The 19,620-nt window shown below is 51.6% G+C and overlaps 1 protein-coding gene and 2 pseudogenes across 1 annotated transcript; 2 read left to right on the top strand and 1 right to left on the bottom strand.

Annotated features, from left to right (window-relative positions):
- Positions 1-4,806: 4,806 nt before the first annotated feature.
- On the top strand, positions 4,807-5,467 carry LOC136490682 (peptide methionine sulfoxide reductase A2-1-like). Its single transcript, XM_066486883.1, has one exon. The coding sequence runs from the start codon at positions 4,889-4,891 to the stop codon at positions 5,363-5,365; it is 477 nt and encodes a 158-aa protein (XP_066342980.1). The 5' UTR covers positions 4,807-4,888; the 3' UTR covers positions 5,366-5,467.
- A 6,517-nt stretch (positions 5,468-11,984) lies between these two features.
- On the top strand, positions 11,985-14,051 carry LOC136490970 (probable long-chain-alcohol O-fatty-acyltransferase 5; annotated as a pseudogene).
- Positions 14,052-14,379: 328 nt separating this feature from the next.
- LOC136491993 (ABC transporter B family member 15-like) lies at positions 14,380-18,841 on the bottom strand (annotated as a pseudogene).
- Between the last annotated feature and the right edge of the window lie 779 nt (positions 18,842-19,620).

Raw genomic sequence — 19,620 nt, 5'->3', positions numbered from 1 at the left:
ACGGTGGTCAGATATATCAAGGACTCAAGCCTTACTTGTCGGAGAAGGTTAAAATGGCGTGTCGCAGCATAATACATGGTGCTCGGGGACTAGCTGTGGGGGTATTAACCCCTATACCCTTACGGCTAAGCTTGGGCCGGCCCGGATCGATGGGTCCGGTCCACCAAAAGACGATGTGTGGCCCAGCCAACCTGATCGGAGTCCCGCACAAGGAGTCAAGGTGGATTTGGCGATCAAGCAAGATCCTGGTCGGTTAGAATAGGAATCCTTATCCGGCCACATATGGCAATTGTAACTGGCTAGGATTAGTTTCCAGATCTGTAACCCTGCCCCCCGGACTATATAAGGCGGGCAGGGGATCCCTCTAAAAAGCATCTCTCATTGACATACAGCAATACAAATCAGACGCAGGACGTAGGTATTACGCCTTCTGGGCGGCCGAACCTGGATAAAACCTCGTGTCTGTCTTGCGTCACCATCTTGTTTGTGGCTTGCGCATTTATCTGCCGACAATCTACTACCTTGGGCATACCCCTAGGTAGACTGCCGACCATATTTCGTCGACATAGTCCTTACTAAGACATGTGTTATAACAACCACAGAAAAGTAGGATGCTTGCAAGCCATCTTTGTAAGTAGCATGTAGCGCTTAGAACATAATCTCAGTCTACTCTCAAAACCTAGAAAACGCCACCCGGTGCCATCTATTGACCAAATCTTTTCTAGGTGCAACCCGCATCTGAAACAACATTATCCTTTATTCCCTGAGTTTGATATAAACCTTAGAATACTTCTAGGGATAACAACATGTGAGCAATTTGAGGTGCACCATGCGGATCTCACGCGGGATGCACAATCAGGGACGATTTCAGGTGGCGAGCGCAAGAATGTGGCGACTGGCGGGGAAGTTTGGCGCATGCTCATTCACACCCAAAATAAGAAGGCAAAGGAGGAAGACAGGCCGGGCTCACTACTACACCTAGGCTTTTTAGGGGCGGCTGATAACCATTTGTAGGGGTGATTTTGTCAGCCGCCCCTATGAAAGCGTTGCTACAAAAAGCTAATTTATAGGGGTGGTTGGCCAGTCGCCCCTGCAAATTGGATTTGTAAGGCAGCTGATGATTTGTAGGGTTGGCTGAATATAGAGCCGCCCCTACAATCCTTTTTTAGAAATTATCAAATCCAGGCCAAAAAAATAGCAAAAAATCGCGGCATTTTTCGTGCAAATCCTTTTTCAGAAATTATCGAATCCGAACAAAAAAAAGCAAAATGTCCTAGCATTTTTGTGCAATCGAACCCACAACCTCGAAGTTACATGTACCCTCCTCTACCACTACACCTCACACTCATTTGTGTCTATATTGGATTTTCTTTCCCCATATATTATCATAAACCAAGTTTAAATTGATTGTTTGAAGCCCTAAACGAATTCAAATGAAAAAGTTGTCAACTATAAAGTTGTATAACTTTTTGAGATCTACAATTTTTATTTTGGTAGTTTCTCCATCCGAGGTCATTTATAAAATTTGAATTTCAAATTTAAGAAATTCAAACATAGTTTTCCTTGACAAGATGATCTCAAATTAAAAAGTTGTCAACTGTGAAGTTGTATAATTTTTTTAATCTAAAATTTTTAAATTTGAGAAATTCAAACATAGTTTTCCTTGATAAAATGATTTCAAATAAAAAGGTTGTCAACTACAAAGTTCAATAACTTTTCAAGATCTACAACTTTTATTTTGGTCATCTTTTCATGTAACTTTGCTTTATGAATTCAAAATTTGAATTTAAAAAAATATCAACTTGAAACAATATTTTAAAAGAGTAAATGATTTCAAATCAAAAAGTCATCAACATAAAAGTTATAGAACTCATCAAGATCTACAACTTTTATTTTTGTCATTTGTTTATCCGACGAAGCAGTACTATACATTGTTCATAAATTTACATCTCTCTTATAGTCTCATAAACTATAACACATATATGTAAATTTTGTGAACAATGTTACTATCACTTTGTCGGATGAAGAAATGATCAAAATAAAAGTTGTAGATTTTGATCAGTTTGTACAACTTTTGTGTTCATGAGTTTTTCAATTGAAATCATTTACTGCTTCAAAATGTTGTTTGAAGTTGCTATTTTTTGAAATTCTAATTTTGAATTGATAAAACAAAGTCACATGAAAAGATGGCTCAAATAATAGTTGTAAGAACACAATAAATTGATAGAGCAAGATTTTAGAAAATTTTAGCAAAAAATCATCAAATTTGAAGTTAGTATGAGGGACAAAGACTAATTACAAATTTTAGCCAGAGATTAAAAAGAGAAATATGAGTTCTTGAATAATTTAAAAGTTGAATTTCAAATAGCATTTTGAAGCAGTAAATGATTTCAAATAAAAAGTTATAAAGAACAAAGTTCTATAACATTTCAAGATCTATAACTTTTATTTTGGTCATTTCTTCATCCAAGATCGTTTGAAAAAAATTCAAATTTTAGTACTTAATTTTTACTATTCAGCATCTATTTGTAGGGGTGGCTCTATATATAAATCGGATTTGTAGAGACGGATGAATATAGAGCCATCCCTATAAATAGAGTCATTTCTAAGAGCGGCTCTATAAATGGATTTGTAAGGGCGGCTCGCTTGAAACCATTTGTATGGGCGAAAAGAAGTCGCTGCTTCAAATCCTTTGTGTAGTAGTGGCTGCAAAGGGGTAGAGACAAACGAGCTGTGCGTTGGGTTGTCTAGAAGAGATAACGTTCTTCAGCCTAGGGACAATATTAAAGAAATTCAAAGAAAAAGAAGAAGTGGAAAACAAAATAGATTTGTTGACCATGACAATTTTGGCATAGAACGGGGATGTGACTTTCAAATAGTTTCAAATTTGAATGAGATTATAAATGGAGTTAGATTTAGATGGGGTTCAAAAGAAGTTATGCGCGCAAGAATGTGGTTATGAGGCATACTTATGCGCGCAAGAATGTGGTTATGAGGAAAGTTTAATGCACATCTTGGATCTGAAAATAAATTTATAGCTATAAACCATATCACGTTATTTAGGTTTGTATGAAAAATCCAAACTTTTGGTGGAATATAAATTAAATGGCACTAAAAATGAGGATGTTACATTGTGAGCGGAGTGCTCTGTACTTCTTGGGCTATCGGGGCCTAGGGAACATGTGTGGATCACCGACAATGCCAAAGACCTTCGAACTTGGTGCGGAGAGGCTTTGGTTAATGTAGACGAGGGGTGAGGAGACTCCCTGACGGTACCAAGGTGTCCAGAAGAGAAAGGCAACTCGTGAAAAAATGTACCTAGCTTAGAAATAAACGTTAAGAGCTAAGCTTATTGTTAGCTCCATCTTATCAAAACAAGGCGTTTTTAGCCCTAACTCATCCAAACGCACGCCACGCTTGCTTCTCTTTCACAGATCCATCTCAGAAGCCGTGTGCATGATGTTGGAGGAGAGCCCCAGCCCTGTGTCAGGCTTTGTCGAGGGGGCTCCACCATGCGGCGTGTTAGGCGGCCTAAGCTAGGTGTCCAGGGATGACCTCGTCAGGTGATAGGTCTTAGCGTACGAGAAGATCTGAGGCTATCCGCACTCGTCCACCTCTATTTTCTCTAAAAAGGAATATTCTATCCTAGTCATCAAGATTCTCTACTCTATACCTATTTCTCCCGCACTCGTGTTATCTCTATCCCATACTCTATATCCACTATTTCATATTTTATTCCTCTCCCTCCCTCTTTCTCTCTCCCACCAACTTTCTCTCTCTCGCAGCTACAGTGTTGCTACAGTGTTTACCATGGCCTCCCGCGTGCGCTGGGTTTAGCGGGTTCCTGTGCAGCCGGTACCATACCGGAGGCTTTGCAGGTGAGCGCTGCAGGAGCGCGGTACGCTATCGCTGGCGTACCGGCTCCTTTGCCGGGCAGCGGTGCGGTCAGTCTGAGCCGGGCATTTGGGGATGACCTCACTAGGGAATAGGTGGTGGCGTGAACACCCATCGAGGTGCCCACGTGGCCTAGCCGCTTTGTTGTCCTCACCCCAACACTGCTGAAGGGTAATGGCAGAGTGTAGGAAACTGATGCCATTTAACCGTGCTTCTACCCAGTGAACAGGGGTAATGGCGCGAGAGAGAAGCCAACCCTACACTCCGTAAGGAAAAGCTCATCCCCAACCCCAATCACTATTCCAGCCATCTCGCCGCTTCGAGACACGTAGATCTAGCCGACCGAACTCATTGTGCTAGGGCTCATCAGATCAACCTATGCTCGGACCTGGCCACCTTTTCAACATGCTCGGTGGAGTGAAGCTTGTGTACGTTGTGACTATAACAAAAACTAGACCTAAGAAGGGAGTCATTATAGAAGAAAGAAAGAAAATGAACAATGAGAGACAAAAGTTATTGTAGTTTGTTGTTATTAGAGATGTATTGCTTCTATTATAAATTATAATACGTTTTGACTTTACTAGATATATTATTTTTATTATATATTTAGATATAATGTATATCTAAGTGTATAACAAAAGCTTGGTACCTTAAAAAAATTTAAAAACATCTTATAATTTAGAATAGAGAAAATTTCAGATATCGCAACTATTATTTAAGATTTAAACGTGGTGGCTAGTTTTTAGCTAGAAATTGTTATATTGCTGATATGGGTATCGGCACCTTTACCCGCGGTCGACCGTGTCTAGGAGAGCAAGTGGCCAAACGCCACCTCTGACGCCCGGCCGGCGGGATCCGAGAAAATGGAAAGCAAGCGGCTATTGCTATAAGCCATCAGATTAGGAAGCGATCCATCCATCACTCGGGTCCTCGACAAACAAAGCCACCCGCGCCACCATACCAAGCAGATCGACTGACCACCACGGGCGCCGCCATGTCCGCCGCTGACGCGGCGAGCCCGGCCCTGGCGCCGGACGGGGACGCGCCGGCGGGCGAGGGCCTGGCCCTGGCGCAGTTCGCGGCGGGCTGCTTCTGGAGCGTGGAGCTGGTGTACCAGCGCCTCCCCGGCGTGGCGCGCACGGAGGTCGGGTACTCGCAGGTCCACCGCCACGCCCCGACCTACCGCGACGTCTGCGGCGGCGGCACGGGCCACGCCGAGGTGGTGCGCGTGCACTACGACCCCAACGCCTGCCCCTACGACGTCCTCCTCGACGTCTTCTGGGCCAAGCACAACCCCACCACGCTCAACAGACAGGTGCGCGCGCGTTTCCTGAAAACACACACGCTCGATCTCTGGCGCCGCCGCGCCGGCGCCGGCTTAGGCGCCGGCACAGCCGATCGATCTTGTCGCCGGCGTGGCAGGGCTGGTTGGCAGGGCATTGTTGCGTTGAATCGTAACCAAGTGCCATGATGACGTTGTGTTTTGGATCGTGCTACTGCTGTTCAGAGGTCTATGTTGATGCTTGTGCTGGAATAAACGCATGGATCGTGACGGTTATGTTGATGCTTGTGCTGGAATAGTGAAGGTTACGGTTGAGAGCAGCTACTTGCGTGCTTCCCCCTGCTGTGAAGGTTTGTTTCATAATACTAAAGCTCCGTTCGGCTTACTCTATATTCGACTTGTTCGGCTTCTTTTTTCAGCCGAAACAGTGTTTTTCTCTCCCAACAATTCAGCCAGAACAGTGTTTTTCATCCAGTTTCAGCCAAAATTCTGCCAGCCGAACAGGGCACGCAGACACGATGGACCTTGCCAACTACGCACTGGCCATCTGCCACGCTGAAATGAATTACGCGTAGCTTAGGTTCAGCTTAATGCTCTTTAGTCTGGTCAGATGTGCTGTTCATGACGCTTTGGTGGCCATAATAACAATCTGAGAAAATTGGCTATTTGCCATTGCAAACAATGGGCTTAGCAAAATTGCCATTCAAAAAATTGACTTCGCAAAATTACCAGTCTAAACATGTACACTTTGTTTTTGTTGCCACAATCCCTATTTAGCTCCTTTGTTTCTGTTTTTTGGGATTGTCCTCCACGCGAAAAGACATTGCTGTCCTTGCTGCTGGGAGACGTGTTCAAATCGGTATCCACTCGCAAACTGCATCAGACGTCAGAAAGATAGTTCAAATCTATCCACTCGCAAACGAAGAACGCTCGCGTGCCCTAGACGTCCACGATGCAGGGCGGCCGTGACACGGCACCGTCGGCGGACGCGCTCGCCGCCGCCACACAACCACTCGTGCTCAGCGCCGCCACGTCGTCACCCGCACTTACAGCGACCACGATGGCCGTCGGCACGACCATGGAGGAACTCACAGCGACCTCGGCAGCCGTCGGCACAACCACGGTGGAACTCGGAGTGACCTCGCCGCCCCTCGTCGTGGCCCCGACAGCAGGCGCGCTCAGCTTGCTGCAAGCGGACGATGCATTCGGCAGGCTACATGCAACCCCAACGTCGTCACGCGCCCCGCTGGATCCTAGTCCGTCCCTCGTGGTGGACGCACCCTCGCTAACCGGCGTTGACACGGCTTCGCTGGCACCTGCGCTCGACGGAGACTCTGCGCCCTCGACGCTGCCTGACATGGTGCAACGTGCACTGCCTCCAAGGTGTGGTGATGTAGCCTTTTCGCCTTTTTTTCTTTTTTTTTCAAATTTTTTTTGTGTAAACCGTAAACTGCAAACGATATTTGGTTTAGGTTTGATATGGAGATTGATGATCCTATACCACAAGTTGACTGGGACAACTTGCAGATAGTAGAGTCACACGATGAGGAAGGAAGAATTGAACTTTTGAGTGAAAATCAAATATCTGTGCTTTTAGGGCTTAGAGATGAGGAGAGTGCACATGTGGCTGCACCAAATGATCGATCAATGGATATGCAGAGTGTCGATAATGATAATGATGCTGCAATTCCTACTAGTGATGTTATACCAAGTGAGTTGGTAATTTCATATGATAAGGACCACCCCAAGATGGACCTTGGCACTATCTACCCATCTATGAAAGAGTTCAGGATATATTCTTTGAGCATATGGCTGCAATCAAATGTGAATCACAAGAAGTGATGAAATGGTTAACTGACTACCATAACCTGTTGTGGTATAGGTGTGGCTTTAATCCAGATATCAAGTGTGACTACATCACTAATAATGACGCTGATCTTTCTGACGTATGACGCAAGTGCGAACGGTGATCCGCCCGACGTCTCCCAGCAGCAAGGGCAGAAATATCTTTTCATGTGGAGGACAATCCCAAAAAACAAGAACAAAGGAGCTAAATAGGGACTATGGCAACAAAAACAAAGTGTACATGTTTAGACTGATAATTTTGCGAAGTCAATTTTTTGAATGGCAATTTTGCAAAGCCCATTGTTTGCAATGGCAAATAGCCAATTTTCTCCTTGCGTTCCGCGGTCCACAGAAACCCATGTTTTTGTGATGTTTTTTTTAATTGTTATCATCTATACCCACGCTTTGCTGTGTTTTCTGAATTTCGAACAGTGGATACAACGCCTGGCTGTGCTTTCGAATTTCGAACAGTGAATAACTTGGAGATTTGAGATCCCCTCTCGGCCTCTCCCAAGTCCCAAGGCGATTTGCTCTCGATTAAAATATTCTGACTTTCATTATGAATTTCAGAAACATTTTGACTACGAAAAATGACAGCAACGTGCATCCTCTGAGCAACTGAGAGTCGTCTTGAGTCATGAGGATCACGAGATGCTAAGACGGACAGCCTGAAAACAAATCAATCTCTAGCTGGCCTCTCTCCTCTGCTAACCATCCAATGAAGATATAAGTGTTTGGTTTAAGAAGGGTTGATCTATCTCACTTCTCTTTTTTTTGTGCAACGGAATGAGCCGGTTCATCACCGTATCATTCTTTTCAAACTAAAGATCTGTATAAGAATAACGAATGTGGTTGTTCTACAAAAATCATGACAATACACCACCTCAACTAGCTAGAATGAGATGATTTCACAAACACACCTAATAGTCTTGACTATATTTTTAATCTGTTGATGCTGAGCTCCGCAAACATCATTGACAGAACACAAGCTCCAGTGACTCCAGTGACGACTCGCCCTCTTCGTTTGGGCTTGTTTGGCTGATAAGCCATGTCTGAAAATACTGTTGACTGATTTGGTGTGAAAGAAAATATTGTTCGTTGCCTAAAAAAGTACGGCTTATAAGTCAAACAAGCCCAAACGAACAGGGCGTCTAGCCTCCCCTCCTTGCCTCAGCGGGGAGTCCTTGTTATAGTGTTGCACCACTTGCCTGCCGCTCTTAACAAAGATCGAAGTTTGATGGTTATTAACTCACTGAAACATAATACATCCCTAACAATTTAGGTGTGGCACCATGAAGCATTGATGTACATGAGAGGTGTGATGAAGATTAGGTGTTCTCCAATGTAAACTTGATCTATCTATAAAAAGGTGTCACACAATAGTCTCTTTTTTTATTCACACACAATAGTCTCTTATCTACATGGAAGAGAAAGATGGGGTGAGCGAGAAAAATCAGTTTTTTTTTACCCCTAAAAAAGTCAGTTTTTGTAAAATATACTTTCATTTTGTAGAACATGTACTCCTATCCTTAGATTTATTTATATAGATTGACAACTTAAATATTGACATCGTTAGATTTATTGTGAAAAATATTTCCATACAAATATAGTGATATCAATATTAAGTTGTCATTTAAGATATATTTTAATAAAAAATGTTAGTTAACGTTATAAATGTTTAAGAACAAATCTACATTGACTTATATTATTAATTGGACAAAGTATTAGATTGTAAATGGCTAATAAAAAGCATGGCTACGTCCGATGTAAAAAGAAACATGTATTGGAAAATTTAGACCTAGCAAGTTCAACCGCAGGAGATCATATTAATTAGAAGGGTAGTACCATAGACATTATTTAGGTGCCAAGATAACCATTAATTTGATGACACACATGATATTTTGCTGGCAATGGGCAAATAAAGAACAGAGAGATAGAAACATACATATGCGCAGAGCTCATTGTTATAGATATTCATAATATATCAATTACTAACTGACTTGTGATAAGATTCCAAATTAAAAGTCACTTAGTTTTGTCCTAAGTCACAATTTCATTAGTTTTAACCAAGTTTATTGAAAAATACATAAACATATATAATATATCAAAAACAATTTATCAGATATAAGGATTTGCTAATTAACAGGCGCTTGAAATATCCATAGTTGCCCATGCAGCCCGAGCCCGTCGGCCTAGGCCGGCACGGCACGGCCTGCTACTGAGCAGCCGGCCCGCTAGAGGCCCGGCCTACCGCCTAACGGCCTCCCCGCCCCCCCCCCCCCGCGCGCCCCGCCCCCGCATATATAAGCGGCTCGTCCAATCGCCTCGCCTCCTCGCCCGCTCCGCAGTCCGCAGTCAGTCCAGTCACCTCGCCTCCTCGTCCGCTCCACTCTCCGCTCCTAACCCTAATCCTAATCCTTAGTTCCTCACTCGCTCGCCGCGGCACAGCCGATCCCCCGCTCGCCCAGTCGCCTCGCTGGGGGCTGGCTCCGCAGTCCGCTCCCAAGCCTAACCCTAGTCCCCACTCGCTCGCCGGCTCACCGTGGCGCAATCTCTGCTCTCTCTCTCTCGCCCGCATCGGCCGCATCTGGCGAATCTGAGCTCTCTCTCGTGATCTACTAATCTCGCCCATCGTCCTCGACTCTGATGACCTCGATCCGCCTATCTGACCCTGTCTCCACTCTCCTCCCTTCTCCCTCTCTCCTCTCTCGCTCTCGGTGAACTATGTGAGTTCGTGACCATGTTCTCGTCCGTCCCTCCTCCGCCGTTCGCCGTCGTTTCTAATCAGTCTCTCTCCTCTGTGTGGCCCTCGTCATCTACGGCACCGGGCTCTGGTTGTGCAGGTACTCCACTAACCCTAACCCTAACCCTAGATTTGTCTTCTCCACATCTTGTGTCTCTTCCACTGACTTTGGATCTGTATCTCTATCTCTCTGACTCTGTTTTTCTCCTCCATACAGGTCGGTTGCTGATGCCTCATCGTCCTCTTCCTATGGCATAGACCGGGCACGGCAGCCGCACGCACCATTGAGGAATGGTGCTAGAGATCAGCCGTCCGCGTTCAAGGTCGCCATGGCGGATGACGACGATGTCGTCTATCCACTCACCGGCAACGATGACCTGATCGCGGTAGGGCTGCTCCTAGAGGACGACGACATCTGTGACGACGCTGCTGCGTTGTTGGGTATCGATGTCGGTAGCGGCTTTTCTCCGATTGATCTGGACGGTGGCGACGGTGGTGGAGGGGCGGAGCCGGCGCCGTCGGCGCCGGCGATAGGGACACCGGTCGGCTCCAACACACAGATGGTACCTCATGCCTTGGTAAGCGTAAATCTGGTGTCTAGGTTGATTTTGATGAGATCTATGAGATTGTGAATGGTCAAAAGATTCGAACTACCGCTATCTGTAAAATGTATAAGAGTAAATTATCTGCTAGATCTTCTGCTGGCACTGGTCATTTGATTAGGCATCAGAAATCTTGTAAGGAAAAGGTTGATCATGTTGCTAGGGTTCAGTCTAGGCTTTATTTCAATCCTGATGGATCTGTGCATAACTGGGACTATAATCCTGCCGTTGCTCGCTCTGCGTTATGTAGGTTGATTGCTAGGCTTGACCTTCCATTAGGTATAAGTGAGTCACAGGCATAGGAGGATTACAATGTCACTTCTTATGAGGATGATTTTGACCTACTTCTGTGGTGGCGTGACCACAAGCTAACCTTTCCAATCGTGTCTATAATGGCTAGAGATATCATATCAGTTCTTGTATCTACTGTCTCTTTAGAGTCTTGTTTCAGTTTGACATATAGGATAATTGAGGAACAGCTGCGGCGCTTGTCACCAGAGACTGTGGAGATGCTGACCTGCTTAAAGGACTGGGAGTTAGAAGAAAAAAGGGAACAACATGCTGTTGACAACCAAGAGCTTGAAGACTCGTTCCAGAACTTGTACCTTGATGAAGATGGACCTGCTCGTGGTGCTCCTAGTACTTAGTGAGGCACTGAGGTTGAGACTTGACTCCTGAGTGTGTGTGATCTGTGACTGTGAAAGGGTGTATGTGACTGTGAAATACTTGTCTATCTTTGAACAATGGTTAATTAAGAGTTGGCTGCACTTTTTTTTCTAGGATTTCTCACAAGGGTGAGTTTTACCTAGAAAGGTTTTTAACGATGCAGCATTGCACTAAACAGCTCATTTTGATTATTTCTATTGTCTGCCGGCTTTGGACTTTGATTCTGTGAATGTATGAAACTGTGATCTGTGAATGTATCAGACATTTGGACTTCGATTCTGTGAATGTATGAAACTATGACTGTATCGGACATTTGGAGTTTTGGACTTTGATTCTGTGAATGTAAGAAATTGTGATGATGTGATCTGTGAATGTATGAATTATGAAATTTTGATTATGTGATCTGTGACTGAATGTGAAATTGTTATCTGTTTGTGAATGCAAAGGGGTAACAGACTGTGGGCTGCGCATGGGCCGTGATTCTGGTCGTGCTTCGCGGGACGGTCCGACCTGGCACGGAAATCGGCCCATAGGGCCGTGCCTGGGCTGAAGGCCAGGCCTGTGGCCCTGTGAGGCACGGCCCGGGAGGCACGGCACGCACGGGACCGTGCCGTGCCGGCCCGTTGGCCATCTATAGAAATATCTTTTCTTCTCAGGCAACACAGGACAACCATGGGATGCATGTCTTCATCTTTTTTCAATCATCCTCGTCCTTCGGTTAGTTGAGGAATGCAGAGCAGCCGCCTGAGATTTAGGCGCCTGTAGTTTAGGAAGTAGTGCATTTATTTTACTATTGTAGAGTTAATATGATTTTCTATAAAACAAGATTGAGTTAATACAAAACCAAAACTACTTACGATTTGAAACACAAGGACTATGATAGCATGTTAGTACTATCAATTGTCTAAACCGCGCTATAGTAGTAACTATAATAAGATTCCCATATATGAAGGTCAAGACACGTTTAGCAACCGTTTTTCAATGTTCGTGGGGCCAACCCGAAGGAACCCCATCCCCAAATTCCCGATCTGGTATTCTGGTTCGCGCTCCTGGATCGGACCCGAAGACCTCCAGCGGAAATGGCCGCCGACGACCTGCGCAGCCTCGCCACCGTCGCGGCCGCGGTGATCGCGTGCATGGGCTACGTCCGCTTCGCCGCGCGACGGCTCCGCCCAGGCCTGCCCCGCCTTGGCGCGTTCCTCCCGGTGCTCGCCGTCTTGCCTTTCCTCCCGCTCGCCTTCCGTGCGCTTCACCCCCGCGCCATCTCCGGGTTCTTCTTCGCCTGGGCCGCCGAGTTCAAACTCCTGCTCCTCGCATGCGACCAGGGCCCGCTCCAGCCGACCCTCCCGCTGCCCACCTTCGTCGTCATCGCCACCTTCCCCGTGACACTACGGGATCCCAAGAGCTCCGCCGCGAGGCCGGGCCTGGGGCTCGTGGAGTCCGCCGACATGGCCGCGCTGCTCGCGGCCATCCTGTCGCTGTACCGGTACGAGGAGCGGATGAACGGGTACGTCCTGCTCACGCTCTACTCCGTGCACGTGTACCTCGCGCTGGAGCTCGTCCTGGCGGCGGCGTCGCGCGCGCTGGTGGGCCTGGAGCTGGAGCCCCAGTTCGATCGGCCCTACCTCTCGGCCTCGCTGCGGGACTTCTGGGGCCGGAGGTGGAACCTCTCGGTACCGGCGCTGCTCCGCCAGTGCGTGTTCCGCACCGTGCGCGCGCGCCTCGGCGCCCCCGCGGGTGTGCTAGCCGCGTTCGTCGTCTCGGGCCTGATGCACGAGGCCATATTCTCCTACGTCACGCTGCTGCGCCGACGGGGGAGGCAGCCGCGTTCTTCACGCTGCACGGGGCGTGCGCGGTGGCGGAGGGGTGGTGGGCTGTGCACGAAGGGTGGCCGATCACGAGGCCCGGCGCCGACAAGCATGCGATCGCGGAGTCCGAGGCCATGGTCGCGTTCCTGCTGGTAAAGATGGCCATTCGGCCCGCCCGGCCCGGCCCGGCACGGCAGAGCACGATGGGCCGCCGGGCCGTGCCGCCCCAGTCCACCGTGCCTAGCCGAGGTCCCAAGCACGGCCCGTCGGGCCGGCCCGGAAAGCATGGCCTTTTTAACAGGCTAGGCCGGCCCGAGGCCTGCATCAGCAGGGGAAGGAAGAGATGACGGAGGAGACGAGGTCCTCAGATCGGCCGCATGCTCCAACGGCGGCGGCGGCAGCAGCGGGTGCCCAGGAGGAGGAGGAGAGAGAGAGCCAGGCGGGGGAGGGGAGGCCGTCGGCGCGAGCTGCTCGAGTCGCGGGAGGTAGCGGGCAGGCGGCGACCGCCGGATCCGGCGGCAGGAGCCAGGAGGAGGATGGATGAGGCCGGATCTGTGGAGGATGGATGAGGCCGCCCGCTCGATGTTGCTGCTGCTGCCAAGCTCGACGTCGCCGCAACAGCGCTCGACACTGCGTCACTGCCGCCGTCGGTAGGCCGTGAGGGAGGGAGAGGCCGTCCGCGCCGCGTCGCGGGAGGAAGACGAGGCGTGCGGTTGCGGGCTTGCGGCGTGGCGGAGGGGACTGTGCGGGGCGCCGACGGCGGGGATGGGGAGGGGAAAGGAGTTAGGGTTCGAGGGTGGGAGGAGCGACGGAGCGTGGGGCTCCGCGGGGGAGAGCCACGGCCACGCTGGCCGTTGGGCGTGGGGGCGTGCGGCTTATATATGAGGAGGGGGGAGGCGGGGATGGTGGGCCGGTCGCGCTGGGCCGCGGGGAGAGGAGTGGAGTGAGGAGGGGGAGGGGGGGTGGCCGGGCCCCTACCAGACCGGCCGACGTAGGCCGGGCCGTGCTGTGCCAGCCCACGGCCTGAGCAGCGGCCCAGGCACGGCCTGCTACCTCGGGCCGGGCCAGCCCGGGCCCGCATATCACCGGGCCGTGCCGTGCTCGTGTCGGGCTTCGTGTCGTGCCTCGGGCTGCATGGACATTTATACCTGCGGGACGCCGCGGGCTTGGCGGTCGACTCCGCCTGGTCAATCTTGTCAAGCCGGTCCTAAACTGTGTGCCGGATGGGTGCGGTGCGCGTCCAGCGTGCTTGTCTCCGAGGTTTATGTTTGTGGCATGAAAAGTGAGCATCTGTTTGCACGTTTCTCGTGGGATGGTGAAAAGTTCAGAAATGTTCTTGCAAACTCTGATGAGCAAAAAAATCTAGATGAAAAATGTAGTTTTTTTAGATAATGTACAACTTGTAGTTGATGACCTTTTTATTTGAAAATCATTTATATGTCTAACTAAACTAATCATCCAAGATTGCTTGCACATATTGACAGGCCAGTTCTTCCTTAGTTTGTTATACATAGAACATCACCTAAAAATGAAGTTTGTTTACTTAGGACTAAGGCACGGCGACCTACCCTGTTGCAACTTCATCAGGTTGTAGTACATCCCTCCACGTCCGGCGGCGATGAGCTCCTCGTGCCGCCCTCTCTCAACCACCTTGCCGCCCTTCACCACCGCAATCATGTCGACCTTCTGCACCGTGGAGAGGCGGTGCGCCACGACCACACACGTCCTCCCCTGCAGCATCCTGTCGATAGCGTCCTGCACCAGCCTCTCCGACACGGTGTCCAGCGCGCTCGTCGCCTCGTCCAGCAGCAGGACCCGCGCGTTCTTCAGTATCGCACGCGCCAGCGCGATCCGCTGCCTCTGCCCGCCGGACAGCTGCGCCCCTCGCTCCCCGACGCGCGCGTCGTAGCCGCCCTCCATCGCGCTGCGACACGGACGGAATCAAGAAGCTCCAGTTTCAGGTGAAGAATCGAACAAAGATATGCACAACCAGCTGAAGAATCTGTACCTGATGAACTCGTGGGCGTTGGCAAGCTTGGCGGCGCTGGTCACCTCGTCCTCGGTGGCGTGCTCGTCGCCGTACATTATGTTGTCCCGGATGGTGCCGGAGAACAGTGTCGGCTCCTGGCTGACGAGCGCGATGTGCGACCGGAGGTGCGCCAGGCTCCAGCTCCTGATGTCCCTGCCATCGATCAGCACCGAGCCTTTCTGCACGTCGTAGAAGCGCTCCATCAGGCCGATCACCGTGGACTTGCCGGATCCGCTCGGCCCGACGAGCGCTACCGTCTTCCCCGCGCCTATCTCGAGGCTGAACCCATGGAGCACGCTCATCTCCGGCCGCGTCGGGTAGCTGAAGTGCACGTTCCTGAACTCGATGGCGCCTTTCATCTCCTTCTGCTGCTGCTTCCTCTTCTTCTTCTTCTGTTCGCTGGCTTCGTCGCCGTCGTCCTTGATCATCGGTTCACGGTCCAGCGTGTCGAGGATGGACCGCACGGCGTCACCGCCCTTGGCTAGGTCGGACGTCAAGCTGCCGGCGTCGGCGATCACCCTTCCCATGGTCATGAGCATGAAGAACACCTGGAACAGGTGCGTGGGGGTGATGAGGCCCTTGGCCATGAGCCTGCCTCCGTACCACAGCGCAAGCGCCATGCTGCCCGTGTTGCTGAACTGGCACAGGGACAGGCAGAAGCCGGAGTACCACGACTCCACCCTGTTGTCCTTCCGCGGCGCCTCCTGCGCGGCCTCGTACAGGAGGAGCATCCGACGCTGCGACGAGAACGCGGTGATCGTCCGGTGGTTCACGACAGCCTCGCTGGCGAGCTGGCTCCCTTGCACCTGCGCCTTCTTGGCCTTCTTGGACATGGCGGTCATGAGCACCTTCTTGAAGTAGAAGCTCGCGATTATCAGCGGCTGCATCGCCATCATGACCACCGCGAGCCGCCACGACACTGCGAGCGCCAGAGAGAAACCTAGCGCCGCATTGGCGGCCGCCTGCACCAGGAGGCACATGCGGTCGCCGACGAGGGAGCGGACCTTGGTGGTCTGCGTGGCCAGCCGCGCGCTCATCGCGGCGCTTGAGTTCTCGTCCTCGTCGAACCACCCGACCTCGAAGGAGAGTATCTTGGCGAACATCTGTCCACGGACGCGCTCTGTCAGGCGCTCGCCCATGACCGCGAAGTTGTAGTGCTGCACGATGTTCGCCGTGATGCAGACGATGGCAAGTGCCGAAGAAGACGAGGGAGTACAGCCTTTTCAGAACAGAGTTCAGACAAACGTCACTAACATCGCCGTGGCACTCTGCAATCTGTATCAGCGAGCACAGACGGACACATCGCACGTTACCTGGTCTTTGTACGGATGAGGTGATCGTCGCCGAGAAAATACACCTCCGGCAAAGCTCCGAGGCTGTAAGAGTAGAGGGGCAGCACCGCACCGAAAACGATGGCGCCGGCGCACCCGAGCAGAGCTTGCTTCCATTCCGGCCGATTCATCTTGAGCAGGCGGAGCTGGGAAGGCTTTCTGCCGCGCGCCGGGTCGTGGCCGTCGCGCTCGTGGTCTTCCGTTTCCACGGAGCGTTCGACCGACATGAACGATGTCACCGGGCTTGGGTGGAAGTCGCTGGGCACCGACATGATCTCAACGCTACGGAACGACACCCTGCTGCTCTCCAGCTCTACCTCCACCACCCGCTGGCATTCCTCCGTCGCCACGGACGCCTTATTCAGCAGCGCCATCCGTGCGTAGACGCCGCCGCCTTCGCCGGCCTCCGTGCCAAGGAGGAGCTCGTCGTGCGTGCCGCACTCCACCACGCGGCCCGCGTCGAGCACGGCGATCATGTCGGCCTTGCGGATGGTGGAGAGGCGGTGCGCCACGACGACGGTCGTCCGGCCCACGGACGCCCGGTCCAGCGCGTCCTGCACCGCGCGCTCCGACTCGGAGTCCAGCGCGCTGGTCGCCTCGTCGAGGAGCAGGATTTTGGGGTCCCTGATGAGCGCGCGGGCGATGGCGATGCGCTGCTTCTGTCCTCCCGATAAGCTGCGTCCCGAACTGCCCGACCTGCAAGTGCAAGCAGTTTCATTTACTGAACTGTGATCAAACTGCTAGTTCATTTTGTGGCCAGAATTTGAAATGTCTGCATACATTGGTTTCGTATCCATTGGGCAATTTGGTGATGAAATCGTGAGCGTTGGCCATCTTCGCCGCCACGACGACTTGCTTCAGCGAGGCCGCCTCGTTGCCGAACAGAATGTTCTCCCTGATGGACGTGGCGAACAGCACAGGCTCCTGGCTCACGAGGCCGATCTGGCTCCTGAGCCACTCCACGTTCAGCGTGCCAATGTCACTTGCCGTCCAGCAGTATCTCGCCCGAGTCCTGGATGTAGAACCTCTGCAGCAAGGAGATGATAGTGGACTTCCCAGGACCCGCTCCCGCCGACGAGGCCGACGGTGGCGCCCTCAGAGATGGTGAGGCTCACGCCGTCGAGCACCCGCGTGTCAGGCCTGGACGGGTACGAGAAATGCACGTCCCTGAACGTGATCTGCCCCCTGATGCTCTCCTTGGTGGCGCCCTTCTTGCCCTCCGTCTCGAGAGGCTGCAGCCTGTCGATCATCTCACGCATCCGTGCTGCCGCCGTCGCGGCGTCGACGAAGTAACGCAGGTTTGGCAGAGCCATCATGATGGACCTGGAAACCTCAGAGCAGTGCAATCAGGCTAGCCGCATGCATGCAGTTATCTTATTTTTTCTGAGAATGAACAAGGCATATATATATATATGAGGAATTCGCGACGTGCTTGATTACATTCCGGCCAAGATGATGCAGATGGAGGCGACGAAGACGTGCCCGCCCTGCGCGTGGAAACGGATGACCAGGACGCTGCCGATCCAGGACATGAAGGACCAGACGGCGTACATGATGCCCAGGCTCCCGATGACGGCGCCCTTGATGAGCCCCTGCTTGATGCCGAGCGCCGTGCTCCGGGCCAGGGCGCGCCCGAACCGCTCCAGCGTCTGCCGCTCCCCGCGGTACGACACCACGGTGCGGATGGACGACACCGCCTGCTCGGCGACGCCGCCGGCCTCCTCGTACGCCGCGCGCGCCTCCCCCGCCGCGGCGGCCATGCGTTTGCCCAGGACCACGCTCGGGGCCACGAAGAGGAGCGTGAACGGGAGGCCCGCCAGCGCGAGCCGCCACGCGAAGACGAAGGACACGACCTAGCGTGCCGAAGAAGAGCGTCATGTTCGCCAGGACGTTGGGCAGCTGCAACATGGATGAGGAGAGATTAAGCGGCCCGGCCCGGCATCGGCGTGCATGCAAGTGCAGGGCGCAAGGAGAGATGGAGAGACCTTCTCGGCAAGGAAGTCCTGGATGGTGTCGGCGTCGTTGGAGATTGTGGAGATGACCCGGAACGTGGTGGCCTGCGAAGAGGACGGCCCGGACGTGTCGAAGAACTCCACCTGCTGCCGCAGGACGGCCTCCAGGTACAGCCGCCTCATCCTGGACGCCTGCCGCTCCGCGGTCTGCGTCCAGCACAGCCCCTCTACAAACATTTTGACAGCGTCAATGGGTGGCTAAAAAGTTGCAGAAGATCGACGCCGCTAGGTAAAAAATTGGAAACTGCTACCCGTTTGCTGCTCTGCTCACCTAGGAACGCGCAGGCGCCGACGGCAACCGCGACGTACAGCAACCGAAGCGCAAACTGCAGCAAGTGCGCGCGATCAACATTCGTTCAGAGGGCTGCCCATGCCGGCAAATGTGACAGGGGAACGTACGTTGGTGGCTGAGAACTTACCTTGTCGACGGCGCTGGAGCTGAAGGCGCTGTCGGCGGTCCCGGCGCCGCCGTAGCTGTTGACGATGTCGCCGAGCACGAGCATGGAGAGCGGCTGCATCATGCCGTCGCCGAAGCTGCCCAGCGCGCCCAGCGCCATGAGGCACCGGTCCCGTGTGTCGGCGTAGCGGACCAGCTCCAGAACTGAGGCCTTCTCCCTGGCCGCGGCCATCGTGCCTGCCCGCGAGCGCCAACCCAGACTCGCTCACGAAGTCACCTCAGCCCCCGATGGTCCCTGTGTGTGTGTGAAGTGGACAACCTGTGCTTAAGAGCTCATTGCGTTCTGGACTCGGGGGGATCGGATGGAGACGATGCAATCAGACGGAAACAGCTAGTGATCGACTGACTGCAACTGCAGGCTGCATGCTCCAATCGGATGGCGTGCTCAGGGGAGCCTCTTGTCACCTAGTCTCGCGTCGCGCGGAGGTTTTCAAGTGCGGAATATGCTAAGGCGGAAGGGGGACGTCTCATCGATCGGGCAAGCTTATGCTTATTCCTCCGCGGCCGGATGGATAGCTTCGGTGCGCGCGGGGCTTGTCCCGGGCGATACGGCCAAACCGAGCCTGTGGAAGAACAGACGAGAATATATGTGAGACTGTGCCGCGACCTCGTCTCACCTAATAACTGTGATCGATCGGAGTCATCGAGCTTACTTCACCTCGTTCATCAGAATGTTCATGGGCCTAATAGTATTATTCTGTAGATTATATCATACAAACTATGCATCTAATATAAAAGAAATCCAAGTGTGCACAATGGGATACATAGATTATATCATAATGAGAAGCCAAACAAGTTTTTAGGGGAGGTTGTTATAGAGCAGGGACGGTTGTCCTAAAGCGACTATCCCTGAAAACGTATTCTCAAGAGCAAATTTCTTAAGAAAACCGCCGTTAGATAGAAGTCCTAAAGCGACTATCCTTGAAAAACGTATTTTCAAGAGCAAATTTC

The sequence above is a fragment of the Miscanthus floridulus genome, chromosome 11, assembly GCF_019320115.1.
Source record: "Miscanthus floridulus cultivar M001 chromosome 11, ASM1932011v1, whole genome shotgun sequence".
NCBI classification, from domain to species: domain Eukaryota; kingdom Viridiplantae; phylum Streptophyta; class Magnoliopsida; order Poales; family Poaceae; genus Miscanthus; species Miscanthus floridulus.
The sequence above is the reverse complement of the archived record's forward strand: the minus strand, read 5'-3'. Positions and strand labels throughout refer to the sequence as shown.

Coding starts and splice junctions, on each gene's coding strand:
- LOC136490682 (XM_066486883.1), top strand. CDS start 4,889: ATGTCCGCCGCTGACGCGGCGAGCCCGGCCCTGGCGCCGGACGGGGAC.